At 43.5% G+C, this 21,684-nt stretch overlaps 1 protein-coding gene across 1 annotated transcript; it reads left to right on the top strand.

The window, feature by feature from the left end:
• Nucleotides 1–780: 780 nt before the first annotated feature.
• LOC141092358 (C-signal-like) lies at nucleotides 781–21,046 on the top strand. The gene is made up of 6 exons (XM_073578425.1): nucleotides 781–967; nucleotides 6,401–6,452; nucleotides 13,256–13,443; nucleotides 15,674–15,835; nucleotides 18,346–18,456; nucleotides 20,802–21,046. Exons 1-6 carry the CDS (start codon nucleotides 830–832, stop codon nucleotides 20,913–20,915), a joined length of 765 nt encoding a protein of 254 aa, XP_073434526.1. The 5' UTR covers nucleotides 781–829; the 3' UTR covers nucleotides 20,916–21,046.
• The last annotated feature ends 638 nt before the right edge of the window (nucleotides 21,047–21,684 follow it).

A 21,684-nucleotide genomic window follows, 5' to 3' on the forward strand; every position in this document is an offset into this window, starting at 1 on the left:
CAGGGACAGAACCGGATCAAAACCAAACAAGCAAGCAAGATATCAGGCACAAGGCACACGTACACACAAGGTCAACTAACTCAGCCGAGGGCAGGAGTATAACTGACACCGGACCTAGGTCCAGTGAGCATTAAATAGCCGCCCTCTGCCAGAGAGAGGCGAAACAATTAACCCCCAGTCTGATCCAGGACGGGCCAAAGCGAAACCCCGTCCTGGATCATGACAAGTTCCTCCTGAAACACCCTAAATCGCCATACAGTCATTTACATTTTGTTGTTTCATATTTTGCCACAAAAATAGACAGGCACATGTGACGGGAATGTGAGTTTGCAAAATGTCAGTCATGTTGAGTTGTCAAACCTGACGATGTTCCCTCTGCATTGCTCGGGCTCCTGCATCACACTAAACTCATATTTGGGTGTCATTTTTAATACAAACATCTCTTATTAATTGGGTTGTCGTTGTCATGTTATAAAACATGATTAGATAATATATTCTCATGTGACAAATGTCCCACCCAAAAAAAGATTTTTTGCTACTATGGAATTGGAACTCTCACTTTTTTTTCTGTCTTTTTTGGAAATTTTCATTACATGAAATCCATTATTTCTGCAGTCCTAAACCACATGTAGAAAATCTGAAAGGTTAAAATACTTTTCTAAACCAACTGTAAACACTGATTTTACACTAGTGAGGCTGGTTCTACAACCACTCCTATCCCGACAAGTAAATGCACAAAGTTGCTGAGTCACTGCTCCGAGTCCTTATAGTAAGCAGTCAAACCACACCCCTGCAATCATTGACTTCTCACTCGGAAGAAGAAGGAAACATGGCCCCTGCAAGAATTCTCATTACTGGATGCAACCGAGGAATTGGATATGAACTTGTCCGTCAACTCATAGAGCAACGAAACCCGCCTAAACAAATCATTGCAACTTGTCGTGACCCCAGCTCTCGGCAGAATAAGGTAAATTGCACTTACATTCGAAAACGATTCCGTTCAAAGAACCTTATGACTTTCTTTATTACATGGATGATGTTACATTTTCCCTGTAAATTCAGTATGTCCTGTGTTTCCTGTGTTTCTAATTGGAAAATCGGAAAAGATTAGCCAAAGTTAATCTATCACCATAAAAGGACAACAAACACTTTTTTGTCGTTTTGTAACCAATTAACCTATTTTGTTTCATTTCTGCCTATTTTGGAATTTTAGTAAAAAAAAAAGTACCCCAGCAAAATGATCAAAGGCAATCTGTCAGTAGGATCAACCCTCCTAAGCCACCATCTTTATAGTTATGTAGGTCATAGATGGCTGAATAAAATGGTACCTTGATATCTGCGATTCGATGTTTTATTCCAGAGAAATCCATAGTTTTATTAACATGTAAATGAGCTGTTAAGATCTATGGGGAGGATAATAATAATAATAATACATTTTATTTCTATGGTGCCGACATATTCCGCAGCACTTTACATTTCAGAGGGGATTTGTACAGACAATAGACATTACAGCATAACAATAATCACATAGATTATAACAAATACCAAGAGGAATGAGGGCCCTGCTCGCAAGCTTACAGTCCATGAGGAAAGAGGTAGACACGAAAGGTGGGTGGTAACAGTTGCCCTTATTGTATGGACCAGCCATAATGTTAAGTGTGTAACAGTACAGACGCAGAGGGCTAATGGATGCATAAAGCATGTGGGAACATGATGCGGGAAATCTGGTTATGGTAAAACTTTTGGCTGTGCAACACAGGGATAGATTAGGTTAATGTGTTGAGGCGATAGGCCAGTCTGAATAAATGCGTTTTCAGGGCATACTTAAAATTGTGGGGATTGGGGACTAATCGTATAGGCCTGGGAAGTGCATTCCAAAGAATTGGCGCGGCACGTGTAAAGTCTTGGAGACGGGAGAGGAGGTTCTGACTATTGAGCATGCTAACCTCAGGTCATCAGCAGAACGGAGGGCGCGGGTAGGGTGGTATACTGAAACAAGGGAGGAGATGTAAGGTGATGCTGAGCTATGGAGGGCTTTGTGGGTGAGGGTAATAAGTTTATACTGAATTCTGGAGTGGATGGTTAGCCAGTGTACTGACTGGCACAAGGTAGAGGCATCGGTGTAACGATTGGTGAGGAATATGATCCTGGCTGCAGCATTCAAGACAGATTGGAGAGGGGAGAGTTTGGTAAGAGGGAGACCGATTAGAAGAGAGTTACAATAGTCGAGACGAGAATGAATAAGAGAAACAGTAAGAGTTTTTGCAGAGTCAAAAGTAAGAAAAGGTCGAATTCTAGAAATGTTTTTGAGGTGCAGATGACAAGAGCGAGCCAGTGATCGAATGTGGGGGGCAAAGGAAAGCTCGGAATCAAGTATGACCCCAAGACAGCGGGCCTGTTGCTGGGGAGTAATAGTGGAACCACACACAGAAATGGCAATGTCGGGTATAGGTACATTAGTAGCGGGAGGAAACACAAGGAGTTCAGTCTTTGACAGGTTCAGTTTCAGATATAGTGAGGGGACATGATATTAGACACAGCGTTTAGACTATCGCCGGTGTTTTCTAGAAAGGCTAGCGTGATGTCAGGAGAAGAAGCGTATAATTGGGTGTCATCAGCATAGAGATGGTACTGGAAACCAAATCTACTGATTGTTTGACCAATAGAGGCAGTGTATAGATATAGATCTCCCTGCCCTGAAGATCTACTTCCAGAACTTATTTTTAATAAAAGGAGGTATAATAAGTGTGAGACATGCAACTAATATGGAACAGTATAACTGAACTGCGTCTTCTTACAGATACATTTGCTGCAGCTCTCACAGCTCTGCTGTATTAGAACCCTATCTGCAGGTGAGAGGGAAGCTGCAGCTTGGAGTGAAAATTTACATAAATTCCTCTAAAATCAATTCTTTATTCTATACAGTTGAAAAAATACCTTCAAAAACCACACACAATACAAAGATGATCTAAAGAAAATAAAAAAATTGAATTTAGATTCCTTCAACCAGTGGATAATGCGCAAGTTAGAGAAGGAATCAATTGAAATGATGATTCACTTGTCTATACTAGGGATAATATTTTTAATTGAAACCCAATTTATAGGGAAACTATCCCTAGATATGACATTTACCTAAGCCGCGGAGGTTGGCTCCCTAAGGCAACGACAATGGCGCCCCCGTTCCTCATAGCCTATCCCTGGTAAACACCCTAACCTGTCTAGAAAATAGGAACCCTAGTTTACCAACATAGAGAAAAATCATAGATCAAGGTCCTGTCATGATGTAAATATGGGGTTAATCTGTATTATCAAGTAATTATTGGTGCATCTACGTTGCACCACTGATTGAAGGAATCTAAATTAGAGAGGTTTTTTGTTTTTTCCTTTAGATAGTCTTCGTATTGTGTGTTTTTTGTTAAAGGTATTTTTAAGATATGCAGAATAAAGAATTGATTTTAGGGGAATTTATGTAAATTAGCTTTGACGTTCTATTATATCTCAAGTGATATACATTTGATGCACTAAGAGGAACCTATAGATGTGTTAGATATAATCAAACTGTCACGCTTACACTGTCACGCTTACGCCCTGACTGGTGGACGTGAGCCAGGGGGTTGTGGCCCCACTGTGTCACAAACCAGACTACCCTGGAAGGGGTGTGACTAAAACAGCTGCCTTGGTTTTCACTGGAGACTCTGATGGTGAGGTCAGGCTTGTGCGGCAGTTAGCTGCCAGGTGCCACTCCAGAGTGGTGTCTGGCTGCTGCTGCTGATCATACTTGGGGAGATGAAGGCATGACTGAGACACTGGCTGGTGGGCACGGCTTGAGACACTGGCAGGCAGGCACGGCAGAGACACGGGCAGGCAAGCACGGCTTGAGACACTGGCAGGTGGGCATGGCTTGAGACACTGGTAGGCAGGCATGGCTGAGACACTGAACAGGCAGGCATGGCTGAGACACTGGGCAGGCATGCACGGCTGAGACACTGGGCAGGCTGGCACGGCTGAGACACTGGGCAGGCTGGCACGGCTGAGACACTGGGCAGGCTGGCACCGCTGAGACACTGGGCAGGTAGGCACGGCTGAGACACTGGGCAGGCAGGCACGGCTGAGACACAGGGCAAACAGGTAGGCATGGCTGAGACACAGGGCAAGCAGGTAGGCATGGCTGAGACACAGGGCAAGCAGGCAGGTGTGGAGTATGAAGGAACGGGTAGAGACCTGTTCACACTGCGGGTGCTAGTACTGATACAGGCAGGAAGGAGTGGAGTAAGACGGAACAGGTTTGAACCTGTTCACATGGGAGGAGCAGGTACAGGTATTGACAGGAAAGAGTGGAGTATGACGGAACAGATTTGGACTTGTTCACACAGGAGGAGCAAGTACGGATACAGGCATGAAGGAGTGGAGAATGAAGGGACAGGTTTGGACCTGATCTCACAGGAGGGGAGTCTGAGTTCAGGCAAGGTAACGGTGCAAGACAAGGTACAAGACTAAGGACACAGGGAGCAGGATAAGACAAGACAAGGAATAATAGCAGAGGGACCAGGATTTTCTGCCTCCTGGAGGGCAGACAGGACAAGTACTAGGCAAATCAAAGAACAAGTGCCTAGCGACCAGGATATTCTGCCTACTGGAGGGCGGACAGGACAGGTACAAAGCAAAGCTAGGAATTAAGCCTCCAGAGAAGGCTAAACACAGAGCAAGACCTGGCAGCTCAGTAGCATGACACTAACTGAGTTAACACATTGCACAGGCAGAGTCCACTGGGTGGACCTGCCCTAAATACTAGAGACCTCTTGACGGTTGGCTTTGGCGGGGAACACATTAGGCAGCTGCACACTGATTCCATAAGAACCAGAGAGTGCACCGCCGCCCCCCTATGTACACAGCCAGGAAGCATGCAGAAAGCAGACAGGAAGCAAGAGGTACAGAGCACGGGGCTGGCAGCAGACAGAAATCACAGCATGACCTGGAGCAGTGAGTAAGCTGGTGTGCTGGGGATGAGAGGCCATGCAGTGATGCCAGGAGGGTTATTACACACAAACACAGCTCCGCAGTGACATCAGGAGAGCAGAGAGCGGCCATTACATATCGCACTGGTAACAGTGGTAACGATTACACATCGCACTGGTAAAAGTGGTAACGATTACACATCACACTGGTAACAGTGGTAACGATTATGCATCACTCTGGTAACAGTGGTAACGATTATGCATCACACTGGTAACAATGGTAACAGTTGCACGTCACGCTGGTAACCTCCCAATTCTATTTAAAATAAGCTCTGGAGGTAGATTCTCGGGGAAGATCTATGTCGCGCCCAAAACCTGGAACAGCTCATTTGCATATAAGAAAATGGACTACTTTGGTTAAGTCATCGGATTGCAGATAGCATGGTATCATTTTATTCAGCTTTCTATAACCTGCATGCCCATATAGAAGGCTTAGCATGGTGGATTCTACTGATTCTCTTTGAGTCAGAATTCTGGGACAGACTATCTACGATTACAGTATGTCCCTTTTTGATCATTTGATGAATTATTGGTAAAAGTGAGTTACTACTCAGACAACTCCTTCTCAATCAGAGTGTTTTTCCCCGCTAACAAATTTGAATTTGAAGAATATTTGCCAATCTCTCAAACTTAAGGCTATTCTACATTGCAAATGCCATAATGCATTAATAAGGCCCATATTCACTTTTTATTCTTCGTCACTCCAGTGGCTCAGCCAGGTCTATGCCCCCCTGCCGGGTGCTGTTAACTCATAAAAGCACATACCTGCTTCCATCAGCCACTGACATGGGGTGACGTTGGCAAGGCACATATCCATAGTGGCAACTCTTCTATCCAATGTACCCCTTTACAGATTTCTAAAATCTAATAGCTTCTTCACTTCCTATCATATATAAGTACTCCAGAAACAAGACTTGCTTTAATCAGATGCCTTGAAGAGCGTCTTTGACTCTTGGTGGTAAATAGGAGAGGCTGTGGCAGAAAACTAGGGGAGGCTGCAGTGTGTTACAGCAGGAGATGCTGAGGATCTTAGAATCTATACCAACAGTTTAAAGCAGTCAGATCCCTAAAAAATAGACAGGTAACTACTTGCACTATAAATATATAATAAATGCACAGATATATTATACACTATTATAATGCCTGTAAACATGCCCCTCAAAAAGAAAAAGGGTACTGTAAAAAGTTCATAGAAAGTGGAATTAGTGGAGAAAGTTATTGAAATATTTGCTATAGAGAAGAGTGGAGAAAATTTTGGACTTTCTTTCATTTATCCGCTTCCTGTATAGAAATCTATAATTTAGGAAGATACGAGATTACATTGGCATCACTGATATCAGAATTTTTGTCCAGCAACTTATAACCAAATGTCTTTATTTCCACAGAAGCTGATTGAACTTGCTGAAAAGTATCCAAAAGTGGTTGTGATAAAGTTAGGTATGTGATCAAGACAGTACCCAGAACCAGTGCATTTTCTATGAGAGACTCTACATACTAAGGCCACGTTCACAAGTTCAATATTTGGTCAGTATTTGATATCAGTATTTGTAAGCCAAAACCAGGAGTGGGTGGGAAATACAGATATGGTGACGTGTTTCTATTATACTTTTCCTCTAATTGTTCCACTCCTGGTTTTGGCTTAGAAATACTCATGTAAAATTCTGACCAAATGCTGAATGTGTGAACGTGGCCTTAGCGAGATCGCTGCTGAGTCACTAGTTTTGTGACGCAACAGCAATCTCCCCAGCGAGATCGCTGTGTGTGACAGCGATCAGCGACCGGCCCCCCTGCCGGTATCGCTGATCGTTGATGGAAAGCCCTGGACATTTTTGGGGTCACTGGTCTCCCGCTGGTCAGCACGCATCGCGTGTGACAGGCGGGAGACCAGCGACCAGCGAGCAGGAGCTGGTAACTAAGGTACACATCGGGTTTCAAAGGGGGCGTGCTGTGCCAAGGAACCCGATGTGTACCTTAGTTACCAGCGCGCTGATGCAGGGAGCAGGTAACCAAGGTACACATCAGGTTTCTAAGTGATGCACACCCCTTAGAAATCCGATGTGTACCTTAGTTACCAGCTCCCTGCATCAGCGTGCTGGTAACTAAAGTACACAGCGACGCCGTGCGCTCGGCGTCGCTGTGCTGATCGCTGGTGAAGCTGTCTGTTTTGACAGCTCACCAGCGATCATGTAGCGACTCACCAGTGATCCTGACACGTTGATATCGTTGTCAGGATCGCTGGTGAGTCGCTATGTGTGACGGGGCCTTAAGCAGAAGATAGACATCAGATAAAACTTTTGGCTACAGTTCTCACAGCTCTTCCTCATAACTACTCGGCCCTCATTCTCCAAAATTAGCTTCTCTGCCATTACGGAAGATAAACTTTCCTTTCTACTCTTCAGATCACAATTTACCACCTGTCCACTTGACCCAAACCCATCCTGCCTCATCCCAAAACTCACCACAGTCTTCATCCCGAACCTAACCAATCTCGTCAACCTATCACCAACAACGGGTGTCTTCCCCTCAAGCTTTAAACATGCATCTGTAGGGAAGGTTTGGCCCAACAGCTGGTCTGACAACAGGAGGTAGGGTAAGTTTCAGAGGGCCTTGAAGAGAATTGCGGTGTGCTGAGAGGCCGTCAGGTGGACGGCGAGAGAATAAAACTTGGACCTGTTGCACCCGAAACCTGCCTCCAAATTGTCTCTGTTAAGTCTCTGTGCGGTAAAAGAGGGACCCCCAGTCCGGCCCACCAACCCTACACTTAGCGTAGTCGGCAGGATCAACGCTGCTAATATGCTATCTTCTGCGGCAGGCCTTCCTCTGAGGAATGGAAACGGACTTGGACTGCACTGTGTGGATTATAAACACCTGTGGATTACAATTTACCCACCTGTGGATTACAAATTGGGAGCGCTGTGGCGCATCTGCGTTGCCAGAAGAGGAGCAAGATGGCGGTGCTACTTCAGCACAGAGGAGAGATCCAGGTGTTTGCCGTTGTCCCCAATGGACTGGGGCCCCCTCCTACGTATCCCTGGGGACAGCAATATGTACCAGGAGGCCGACGCCCGCACATACTGGATCCTGACAGGTGGGTGGAAAGGCCTGCTGATGCTCCACCCCGCAGAAGGAGTGGCATAGAGGAAAATTTTGGCTGCGGCTGTCTGGCGCCATTCGAGTGCTGCCCATTGGATGATATGCAGCGCTGTGGATGTCGGGCATCGGGCGCCTGGAGTGGCGGTGGCGCCGGGAGGTCGAGTCACGTCAGAAAACGTCTTCCTCAGAGTCACGGGCAGGAAGCTGGATGCTGAGAGGAGAAGTGGAGCCTTTGCGGAGCCAGCGCGAGCGGCCACTGAAGATACCAGCAGGGAACCTGCACCCCGGAGCTCCTGAGCCTGGAGGCTAGCCCCTTCGGACGGCTGGGTGAAGAGCGGAGACAGCAAGAGGAGCTGCGTGATAACGTGATGGAGGCCACGGTGCCGGGGAAGGTGAGCCTTCCCCTGGTCCCATCAGTGGCTCCGCAAGTGGCCCCCACCATTCAGCCACAGCCCGCGGCATCCTGTGTCCCGGAGAGCCTGATCAGGGAAGGCCCTACGGTCTATGCGGAGCTGAGCGGGGCCTCCGCCCCTAATCCTGAGCCACCCCACCCGACGACAACACTCTTGGTGTCGCCGGTGCGGAACCTGTCGCCAGAAGACGCTGTTGCGTCCCCCCTGCCAGAAGTGACATCTTCCCCGAAGCCGGCCGTTACTTCTGCTATACCGGCTCCGGCTAAAGCCCTGGATGCGGCCCACCCTGCGGCCGCGGCTATGCCGGCGTTGGAGCTGGCTGCGGCCTATGTGTCAGTTCCTGTGGCCCATTCAGTGAGGAATACGGCTGTCCCTGCTTGCCACCCGGGCCCAGCGGCTGCTGGGCCGCAGACATCATCAGCCGCCTCTGCTCCGCCAGCACCCTCAGTTAAGTCCCGCCCATCGGACTCCGGGGCCTATGCTGGACCCTCCGTTTCGGTCGCGGAGGTTATAAAGAAAAAGAAAGCCCAGGAGCAGGAGGTGTGGAACTTGCTTCATACCAAAAGAGAGGCCGGCATGGCAGCCACACGATCCCTGGGACGGCTCGTGTATACGAACATACCCAGAGGATACGGGTTCATACGAGATCTTGTGACCGGCCAGAAGGTTTATATCAAAGTTGCTTCTGTCCGTCATGGCCGGGCCTTGCAGGAGGGGGACTTAGTATCCTATTATAAGGAGTATTGCCCCCGCGGCTACTATGCAGTAGCCGTGCTCGCGGAGCCTGAAGAACACAAGCCCCCGTAGGAAGAACTGTAGGACACTCTGTATCCCAGGTATAAATAGATTATCCGGCACTCAATATTGCTGATCAAAGTTATTTTATTTCAGATTCATAATCCAAAGAAAATGTAACGTTCGGTCTTTATTGACCTTCATCAGACAGATTATGTTAATTGAAGATTATTCGTAAGGTAAAGATAGAAAAAATCCCAATGTGTCATAAGTAAAGTCCCGGTAGGAGCGCTCAGGGAAATGGTGTGCTGCCAGTGGAAATGCGCCCTAACTTTGATCAGCAATATTGAGTGCCGGATAATCTATTTATATTGATATAAGGGAGTGATAACCCTTTATCCAGGCACCACCTACAATATAAAGGAGTGACGTGTCAGCTTCAATTTATACTCTGTATCCCAGGAGCTCCACGGCTGTGGGGATTCCTTGCTACCAGTCGCCGGAAAGAGAATCCAGGTGTACCTAGCCCAATTTGAAAGACGTCATGTGGCATGCGCTCTGGCGAGTAGCAGTAGGCTGCTCGGAGCATGGTGCTCCCTGTTTGGTTCGGCCCCCGCGGGTAGTGGGTTTGGCCCAACAGCTGGTCTGACAACAGGAGGTAGGGTAAGCTTCAGAACGACGAAGGCAGGGATTACGATTGTCGAGGACGACAATAGAGAAAGGAAGGGAGAGTGTAGGGAAGGTGACCTGACGGACGGACGGACTTGTCAGAATAGAGAAAGGAAGGTTTGCACAGTTTAGTGTCAGTTATTACAGTGGGGAACAGCTAGGAAAGTGTAATGGACGTGCAGTACCTTGGGTTGACCATTAAAGGGCAGGGAGGAGTGTGAGCATAGGACCTGACATCAGCTTAGGGCTTAAGAAACCGTTGGTCATGGGGGCGGAGTTAGAGGGAAGCTGGAAAGATATAAATTTGACAGGAGGGTTCCAGAGAGTTCCAGTCCCCAGGGGGAGCTGAAGTGACGAGGACACTATGACAGTTGTGGCACTGTGAGGAAAACCCAACCAGGGGGACTGAGCAGAGAGAAAGTCAGGGGGGTGGTCCTGACACGAAGACCGCAATATAGACGAGGCACAGAGGTAAAACATACCATATTGAGGAAGACGTCTGACCAGTAAAATTACTGTTCGTTTACGGGCCTAAGGCGGGCAAGGTGACGGACCTGTCAGGAGCGTCAATAAGCGAAAAGGGACGGTACGTACATATACGTCCCTGGTGAAGAGTACGGTGTGTAATGTGTATTGTAGCCGGAGGGCCTTGAAGAGAATTGCGGTGTGCTGAGAGGCCGTCAGGTGGACGGCGAGAGAATAAAACTTGGACCTGTTGCACCCAAAACCTGCCTCCAAATTGTCTCTGTTACGTCTCTGCGCGGTAAAAGAGGGACCACCCCCCAGTCCGGCCCACCAACCCTACACATCAATCACATCCATCCTCAAAAAGCCCTTCATTGACCCTTCCTCTGTGTCTGTCTATCTCCCCATATGACTTATATCACTTCTCCCTTATGTCTCAAAACTGCTGGAACAGCATGTCCATCTTAAACTGTTCTCCCACCTCTCTTCTTTCTCCCTCTTAGACCAGTTACAATCTGTCTTCTGACTGCATCATTCAACTGAAACTGCCCTAACCAAAGTCACCAATGACCTACTACCCGCCAAACGACACTACTCTGTTCTCCTTCTCTGCCTTTGACACAGTGGACCATTGCTTCTTAATGCAGATTCTCTTATCTCTTGGCATCACAGACTTGGCCCTATTTTGGATCTGCTGATACCTAACAGACCGGAAATTCAGTGTCTCCCTTTCACACACTACCTCCTCATATCGCCCCCTATCTGTCTGTGTCCACCGAGGTTCAGTTCTAGGACCCCTGCTCTTCTGCATTTACACCTTTTGCCTGGGACTCCTCATAGAGTCCCACTGCTTTCAGTATCATCTCTATGCTTATGACACACAGATCTACCTCTCTGGATCCAATATCGCCTCCATACTAAACAGAATCCCACAATATCTGTCCGCTATACTATTTCATACTTCTTGTCCGCTCGATTTCTAAAACTTATCATGGACAAAACAGAATTCATCATCTTTCCACCATCTCACTCAATGCCTCTAACAGACCTATCTATCAAAATCACTGGTTTCCCACTCTCCTCAGTCCCACAAGCTCGCTGCCTTTGGGTAACCCTTGACTCTGATCTCTTCTTCAAACCACATATCCAAGCCCTTTCCACCTCTTGCCAACTTCAGCTCAAGCATATTTCATTGATCCGCACATTCCTTAACCAAGAATCTGTAAAAACACTAGTGCATGCCCTCATCATCTCCCGCCTCGACTGCTGCAACCTCCTACTCTCTGACCTCCCTTCTAACACTCTCACACCCCTCCAATCTATCCTAAACTACGCTGCCTGACTAATCTACCTATCTCCCCACTATTCCCCGGCCTCTCCACTTTGCCAATCCTTTCCTTGGATCCTTATTGCCCAGAAACTGCAGTTCAATACCCTAACCATGGTATACAAAGTCTCTGCAACCTATCTCCTCAATACTTCTGTAACCTAGTCTCCTGGTACTTATCTTCACGCAACCTCCGATCCTCAGAAGGTCTCCTTCTTGACTCCCCTAGCTCCTCTTCCCACAATCGCATACAAGATTTCTTCTGTGCATCCCTACTCTGGAACTCTCTACCACAACATATCAGACTCTCGCCTACTGTGGAAACCTTCTAATGGAATTTGAAGACCGTCCTCTTCCGACAAGCCTACAACCAGTGGTAACCCTTATTCCACTATAACGCTGCAAGACCAGTTCTATCCTCACTGTATCCTCACCCATCCCTTGTAGACTGTGAGCCTTCGCGGGCAGGATCCGTTCTCCTCCTGTACTAGTCGGTGACTTGTATTGTTTGTGGTTATTGTACTTGTTTTTATTATTTATACCCCTTTTCACATGTAAAGCGCCATGGAATAAATGACACTATAATAAAAAATAATAATAATATGATGATCAAATAGGTGCTTGACCCTGTACCTGTAATGGCATACTTACTTAAAGGGATTTGTCTTTAGCTGACACTGAATTATATATCAGCTATAACAATTTTTAAGCAGTTGGGACCCCCTAATGATGGTTACTTGCATTTAAAGAGGTTGTCCATGTTTGGCATGAAAGTCTACAGTCACTCTATGTTACTGCAGACTTGTGAATCCTCACATCACGTTCTGAGTATTCTCCAGCACCAGCAGCGAGAGCGGGTTTTCATGTGACCGCAAATATGCAAAATGTATACTCCAGGTCACATTCAGACTAGACATGCACGTTTAGTCGGAATGTGGCCGGTAGTATGCACATCACCTACTTGTGATCGCATGACTGCCTGCTGTCGCCTCCATCACTAGAGAATCCTGACAGCACACGCTGAGAGTATGCACAAGTCATTGAGTGGCACAGAGTGACTGCAGTCTTTGGTGCCAAACATGGACAACCCCTTTGCCATTTTATTATTTATAACAGCGATGGAAACAGGATTTTTGAAGCTCTGCATAGAAAGTAATGTTTCAACTCTTCTTTAGGTTAGGACAGAGGTTTCGCCGAGAAGTTATGCTTTTTGTACACTCCTGCTATCTTGAGTTTTTTGTTTTATTAATGCTTGCCAACATATTATGACGCGCTTCACAGACATATACAACTGTGATCATTTTAAGATCACTTTTCAGCCTCTGGAAGTAAACAATGAAAGTTCATGTTAAATGACAGTAAAATAAATCAGAACATTTTCTGAATGTACGAAATATCTAACACTTTATTTGTAGACAGCTCAAAAACAAAAAAAAATCCTTACAAAATGATGCAAATCCTTCCCGTAAAAATTATGAAAAAATACAAGCGTAAATTGTTTCTCAATATTGTTATTAATTATTTATTTATTTTTGCAGAAACTACTGATCCCAAGAGCATTAATGAGGCTGTAAAGGAGGTGGAGAAGCATCTGAATGGAGCCGGGCTCAATTTATTGATTAATAATGCGGGGATCATGCCGGACAGCACTCTCGAGTCTGCTGACTCAGCCGACTTTGCAAATGTTTACAACACTAATGTAATTGGTCCCTTCTTGCTGGCAAAGGTGAGAAAGGAAATAATAATAATGTAAAAATCCTCATGTGAGATATTAAAGATTTTCATCCACACCGGAGAGATACAATGTATATAGACAACTGATTATTCATTTTTAGCGTCTGCAGGAAAATGCGAAGAGAGCATCTGTGTACATCCAACAGGGGTAGAAAAAAGGGGGTTTTACATTTGAGATTTGGCCAGTGCCATAGGGAACCATGACATTGTTCCTCCTCAAGTGTCTTATGTTCTTAGTATTCCTTTCCTCATTATTTTGATATACTGACTTTCGGGAAATGCACTGACAATTGAAAGTGATGGGATTTTTTGCCCCAAAGTTTTTTTTGTATAACGACAGATCCCCATTTTTGTAGAAGCTGGATTTAATATCGGACTTTTTCATAATTTTAACTCTATTTTCATAATTTTCAAATCAATACTGAAACCTTACGTGCAGTTGATTGTATGGTGCCATGATTGTCCCATGTTCTTTCTTCAGGAGCGCACCGCTCCCCTGCCTTAGAGCTCCCTACTTGCTGCGGTGGCACTCTTCCTCATTGGTTGAAAGTTTAAACCCGCAACAAGGTTGCACCCTCTGATGCCGCTACCAGAGACAACTTTACTTCTGCAGTATCGGTGGAGCACACAGGCACTAAAGATGGTTGGATCCAGCCAACTTTTGATCAGCGCTTGCAAGTTCAATAGCAAAGATCTTGCAAATAGGAATGAGCAGACCCATGGAAGTTCAGGTTCTGGTACCCAAACTTTATGTCCAAAGTTCAGTTTGGATAAGAGAACTTTACCCGAATTGGAACATGAACCCGAACCTTATTGAATTGTATGGGGACCTGAACTTCGGAGTGGGAAAATATTCTCTATCCTCCAAAACTTGCCTCAGAACACCAACATTAAAACGAACTTCCGAGAGAAGTTCGTGTTTGGAGTTCCACACCGGACACTGTGTCCGGTAAGAATCGCGAACTTTAAAGTTCGGGTCTGCTCATCTCTTCTTGTAAACTCAATACTCCTTACCTAAGAAACCATCTATAGCCAATACAGTGAGAAGTAACCTTTAGAATTAAAAATCTCTCCATTCTTGAGAACACAGAGGATTTTTACTAAACTAAATCGCAAAGATTTTTTTTTAACAAACCTTTTTCTACTTTTACCTATTTAAGATGATTAAAAAAGCCCTTTTAATTTAGTGTAGGAAAACAGGTTGAAATATATCGACCCTACCTTTTTCAGCAGGAGATTCAAAGGGGTTCTCTGAGACTTTTACATTGATGACCTATCCTTAGTGTAGGACATCAATATCTGATTGGTGGGGGTGCGACACCCGGCACCTTCTTTGATCAGCTGATCCTGGGAGTCCGGATGTGCTGAGCTGTCAGCTCCGTCCACAGAATAGTGGCCACGGCCAGGTACTGCACATCCGCCCCCTTTATGTAAATGTCACAGGTAGGTAGCAATACAAAATGATAGCAAATCAATAAATGCGATATTGCAATGCAACACTGAAATTTCAATGTCACCATTTCCCAAAGGTGTGTTAACAATAGCTTTATTGCTGCTTTTTCTTTATGAAAATTTCAAACTAGGAAACCGCAGTGGAAATTCTACGTTTATTTCATGTTTTGCTTTTTGTTTTTGCTGCTAAGCTAACTCATTTTGATCTGAATAAAAAAATGACATGGTGGGCTATTTAAAAAAACAAACAAAAAAAACAACAACTCTCCAAAGGTCAGAAAATGCATTGTGTGAGTGATATTTTAGAAATCTCATTCATTTTGCTGATCCTGTATTTTATGCACAAAATCATAATGTATGACCAAGTTTTATAGGTAACTTCTCTCTAGTTCTTTGAGGCCAATACTTTACTATTTGCAATCCTGTTGGACCCAATGATACATAAGCTAAACTATTCGATCTAGTGCAAAAACTCTTAAAAAAAAACCGCAACAAACTTTTTTTAAAAGTTAAAGGGACATTCTTAAGATCTGAAAATTGAGTCATCATATTCATCAGCGCTTCTGTAAAAATATTATCCATGACATCAGTGTGAACAGTTTATTATGGACAATAATGAAATGCACGTAACAGGTCAAACCTAGATCAGTGATTGAATACCTCTCACTGCCTATATACATATACAATGTATTTCTTAAGGTTATTTATTCATTTTATGAAATAGATGCATATAATTTAATTTTGGAATTCTTTTTCTTTTTTTGTTCTAGGCGTTGTTGCCATTTTTGCAGAAGGCTGCAGTGGAAAATCACCAATTGCCTTTGTGTTGCAGCAAGTCTGCTATAATAAATGTTTCCACACTGTTGGGATCCATTGAAAAAGCACCGGAGTCCTTCGCTGCCCACCCAATGCTTTCCTATCGATGCAGCAAGGTACGTTACTTGCTATAAAGCATCTCTCACTGGTTTTTATGTTATGGTTATATTTATATTATGTTTACTAAACACAAGGCTGTGATAATCAACTATTCATAATTATTTTAAGCAGAGCGCTTCCAGAATCAGTGTCAGTGAGACATTTTCCTTAATAATAGCATCAACCAGAGGTTCCCCAATAAAAGATACCTATTGTTAAAATCAAGTTTTTATGTAATTGTATTCTATTTAATTAAAACATTGTTTTTTTTTATTTTTTTGATGACCTATATTAAATAAAATAAAAAGTGTTGCAGTTCTCACACTGGTCAGGGTGGGCCATTTATATGGATACACCTAAATAAAATGGGAATGGTTGGTGATATCAACTTCCTGTTTGTGGCACATTAGTATATGGGAGGGCGGAAATTTTTCCAGATGGGTGGTGACCATTTGAAGTCGGCCATTTTGGATCCAACTTTATTTTTTTCAATGGGTAGAGGGTCATGGGACACATCAAACTTATTGAGAATTTCACAAGAAAAACAATGGTGTGCTTGGTTTTACCATAACTTTATTCTTTCATGAGTTATTTACAAGTTTATGATCACTTAAAATGTGTTCAAAGTGCTGCCCATTGTGTTGGATTGTCAATGCCACCCTCTTCTCCCACTCTTGACACACTGATAGCAACACCACAGAAGAAATGCTGGTCTAAGGGGGGTCCAATTTGTTGTAGGAATGCTCGGACCTGACACCCATAATGTTGATATCACCAACCATTCCCATTTTATTTAGGTGTATCCATATAATGGCCCACCCTGTAGATTCATACTCCCTGTTTAGTACATGGACATTGGTAGCAAGAGACTGGTACTTGCCCTATTGAATTGCATAGAAGCATTTAATGGGTATACTTTCATGAGTTCAAAAGTCAGTGAAGGGAAAAGGAGGAGGTGAGCTGTGATATAATCTATTGTGAATGTTGGATCATGTATTATCTACTGTATATAGAGGTGTTATCAGTCACTGTACAGGAGGAGGTGAGCTGTGATATCACCTATTGTGAATGGTGGATCATGTGTTATCTACTGTATATAGAGATGTTATCAGTCATTGTACAGGAGGAGGAGGTGAGCTGTGATATCATCTATTGTGAATGGTGGATCCTGTGTTATCTACTGTATATAGAGGTGTTATCAGTCATTGTACAGGAGGAGGTGAGCTGTGACATCACCTATTGTGAATGGTGGATCCTGTGTTAATTAGTGTATATAGAGGTGTTATCAGTCACTGTACAGGAGGAGGAGGTGAGCTGTGATATCACCTATTGTGAATGGTGGATCCTGTGTTATCTACTGTATATAGAGGTGCTATCAATCATTGTACAGGAGGAGGAGGAGGTGAGCTATGATATCACCTATTGTGAATGGTGGATACTGTGTTATCTACTGTATATAGAGGTGTTATCAATCATTGTACAGGAGGAGGAGGTGAGCTGTGACATCACCCATTGTGAATAGTGGATCCTGTGTTATCTACTGTATATATAGATGTTACCAGTCATTGTACAGGAGGAGGAGGTGAGCTGTGATATCACCCATTGTGAATAGTGGATCCTGTGCTATCTACTGTATATAGAGGTGTTATCAGTCATTGTACAGGAGGAGGAGGTGAGCTGTGATATCCCCTATTGTGAATGGTGGATCCTGTGTTATCTACTATTTATAGAGGTGTTATCAGTCATTGTACAGGAGGGGGAGGAGGTGAGCTGTGACATCACCTATTGTGAATGGCAGATATTGTGTTATCTTCTGTGTATAAAGGTGTTATCAGTCATTGTAATCCTGTGAAGATAATGAGACTTCTAAAAAGTCATCTGTACTGAACAGGAAATGCAAGTCTAGTGTAAAGCCTAGTGGCCAGTATAAAATTTGCAAGATTTTTTTTTTTAAACGGATATTAATCTGAAAAAACAATCATTTTTTATGCACTAGTTCATATTCTGAGGACAGATTTCTTTTAACATTGCTAGCAATAAAAGCTATTAGCCAAATTTCCCCTATTTACAGTACTAGCAGAGAATTCTGCTTAGTAACAGAACCAGCCATGGAGTGTTTATCTATTCTTTTAATAACTTTTTCCCCCATAGGGTTTGTCTTTTATTTTGATCATCATTTCCAATAAATCCATATAACATACTTTCTATTTCCCCTACATGGATTTTCTCTGCCCTTTTCTTGAATTTCTGTAACATTACATTTCTTATAAATTGTACTATTCCATTGAAATGAAAAAATATATATTTTTCAGCCTCGGTTCTTTTCAATTGAAGCACGCTTGTAAAATTTCAGTCTCATGATTAGTGCAGTGGAAATGTGTCATTTGTTTCCGCAGTGTTTTTTTAAAGTGAGCAATTTTTCTTTTATGGAATATTTGCCATATATAACGTTGAACCTCGAGGTAACAGACAGGTATAAAAAAACTTAAATGCTTTGACAATTTTATACTGTAATTTTTTTTTGCAGGCTGCTCTTAATATGCTGACACAATGCCAGTCTGTGGGTTATAAGGCCAGTGGTATCTTGTGCACTTCTCTCCATCCAGGATGGGTTCAGACAGACCTTGGAGGCCCTAATGTAAGTAGGATCGGTACATTTAATATGGAACATTACTAGGAATGAACGGATCAAGCAAAATTAGAATTTGCCTGTGCGCATGGATTTTCGTAGGGAAATTTCGTTCTCCATGAAAAGTTATTCTCCACAAACTTAAGGTCCCATATTATGCTCTGGGGTCTCTCCAGACCTCAGAGCATAATAAACTTTAATATGTAAAAAATAAAAAATCCTTATGCTCATCTCACCGCTCACCTCTCCGGCTCATCTATTCCTCACCCGTCTGAACCTCGCCGCATCTTCTGAACACGCTGCTCGATCTGCAGTCTCCGAGCCTCCCACCTTAGACCTGGACTTCGGTATCTGATGAGACCCGCGGGAGCACACAGAAATTCGTGACTTTATGACCTCATGATGTGAGCCGTCATCTCAGTCCATGTTCACACTATCAGTATTTTACATCATAGAATCGTAGAGTTGGAAGGGACCTCCCGGGCCATCTGGAGGTCAAACATCAGTGTTTGTAAGCCAAAATCAGGAGTGGAACAATCAGAGGAAAATTATAATAGAAACACGTCACCACTTCTGAATTTTTCACCCATTTTGGCCAGCAAATACTGATGTAAAATATTGACCAAATACTGAACGTGTGATCCTTAGTGTCATGCACACATACACAGAATCCTCTCAGGAATCATCGGAGCCAGAAGTCCCAGCTCAGTGTGAAAGGCCCGGGGATTTCAGTGTAAACGGCGGTGATCAGAAGTTGCGGCGAGGTCCAGACGGGTGATGGTGAGGAATGGAGGGGCCGGAGAGGTGAGCAGTGAGGTAAGTTTAAGGATTTCTAAAATGTTTTCACCTTTTGATGCCCCTTTACGGTTCCAAAAAATGGCAACTGCCATCTTGCTGAATTCGCACAGAAGAGAATTACGAAAAACTTGCATTTTGGTAAAAAAAATTGTTGTAAAATTTGAGTAAAATTCAATTCAACTAGAATTTATTCTATTATCTCTAAACATGACTTTCCTTTGATAGCATTTCCCGATTTTTATAAGTTGACAAGGTCTGTGTCTACTATCGGATTGACGTTCAAGAAAATTCATGGTTCATAGGCTGAAATCATCCATAGACCTTTATGGCATATGCTTAACTAGTATGTCCGTACAGTGGCATAATGTTAGTCTTCCATCTTGGGTATACATTGGAGAATACTGCCGTCTATAGATGAGCGAATCAATACGAAACAAAGCAAATCTAATTCATTACAAATTTCCTCAACATTTCGGAATCAGAATTTTTCAGGATTCCATTCGGTCAAATCCAGCACAGTGGTGTCCACTCAGCTAATCTTTTCATTAATTATTTTAAGGGCTGGAATAGGTTTAAAAATATTATATATGTTCACCTGCCTTTGTCCTGCCTCTCACCTATGTCATCACTGCAGTTCCTTGCCCAGTCCTTAACTTTCTCCATGTGATCTTTTCTCCAGTTTAGATCTTCCAACACTGACTCAGCTTTACGTGGTCATTGTTTTGCATTGTGCCCCATGTGACAGAGGACCGGGCATAGAGCAGTGGCGATTTAAGGGTGGACCTAGGACTATTAGAGTATAATTTTTTTTTATTTTACTCCCTTCCTGGCCCTCTGTTTATTTGGGTTCTGAAGGGACCTCAGATCATAAAAAACACATTTTTGGTATTGAACTTGGACTGAATTTTAAACAAATTTCCGGAGATTCGGTCATTTTCCAATTGAGCTTTCATCACAAGGAAAAAAGGAGTAAATTGAGCCTTAGGGCTCGTGCCCACAAACGATTTTATCAGACGAGTCCTATCCTTGGTTTTCATGAATAGCACTTGTACCTATGGTAGTCTATAGGGCTGTGCACATGCCCAATTTTTTCTTTGGTCTGAGAGGTCCACGGAGACATGTCTGATTTTATCTGAGTGTCAGATCAAAATCGACAATACAAGTCTAAGGGTCCGCGAAAACAATTTGAGGATCGAAAGAATGGAGAAGGCATAGATCTTTTTTTTTTTTTCCCACCACATTCAAGAAAAACTGATGCCACTCTGATCAATCTCTGATCAGAGTGATCTGACCATTTTCCTTAGATGTGGAAAAAACGGTCGTGTGACCCTAGCCTTACAGTTATCTATATGCTTACTGGAAGTGTAGAATCAACCAAGGGTTGAACCTCTAAATAATAAGAATGCAGGTTATATTCAATACAAATATCATATATTTTTGCCTCTACCGGTGTCTGGCCCTAAAATCTGTGTAATTTTTTTTTGTGTATGTACAGTATACTATTGTTTATATTCCTATTTGCACCAGTTGATTTATTGCACCTGACTTTTTTTTAGGCTCCTCTCACCGTAGACAAGAGTGTCGAAGGAATCGTCAAGGTTCTGTGCAGCCTTTCTGAGAAACATTCTGGACTTCTCATGGATTGGGAAGGAAATGTAGTCCCTTGGTGATGTGGGAATCGGGATAATGAAATCACAACATATTATTGATTTTCTGTTATTATATGCAGCTTTTGCTGTACTAAAACTGTACAAAATGTTTCATTTCAATAAAATCCAAGAAACTTTTTTGAAAAAATAAACTAGATATGACTAAAGAACTGCCGGATCTCAGCTAACCCAAACTCACCTGCTTACCCCTTTTCCTTTTACCTCCTACTCCTTCCACACCTACCAATAATGACTGACACTATGACTTTTGGATAGATTGGCAGAGCAGTCTTTATTAAAAACATATTGACTTAAACAGTAAGTAATGGCATCTTTGGAAGCTCAATCCTAAAACCTGGTGCTATCTGATACACATCTTTGCCCCCAACTGCAGCACACCAATTAGAGGGCCCTAGAACTCTCCGTGCTACCGCTCTCTTTTCTGTAGTCCGCAGGTCACTTTAAGCCTGCGGTTTGCAAAATAGCCAAGATGTTGAACCATTCGCAGGACATCACAGTCCAGGTGCGGTGATATCATAACGCTGTGCCGGGTCTCTGACGTCCTGTGTGTATGTTGGCACTATGACAGTGTGTTGGACCTCTCAAGACTTGCCGGTGGAATTGTCAGGATCCTGGATTAGGTGAGTATATGATGTTTTTTAATTTTAATTAAAATTTGTGGGGGCATCATAAACAATTGGGCACCCTGAAATAGTGGAGAGGCTCCTTATATATTATGTGGACTACTGTGGCAAGCCCTTATAAAGTGTGAAGGCCATTATACAGTTTG

Source organism: Dendrobates tinctorius, unplaced genomic scaffold (assembly GCF_039654945.1).
Source record: "Dendrobates tinctorius isolate UK_male_01 unplaced genomic scaffold, ASM3965494v1 ptg000059l, whole genome shotgun sequence".
In the NCBI taxonomy this organism is placed as follows: domain Eukaryota; kingdom Metazoa; phylum Chordata; class Amphibia; order Anura; family Dendrobatidae; genus Dendrobates; species Dendrobates tinctorius.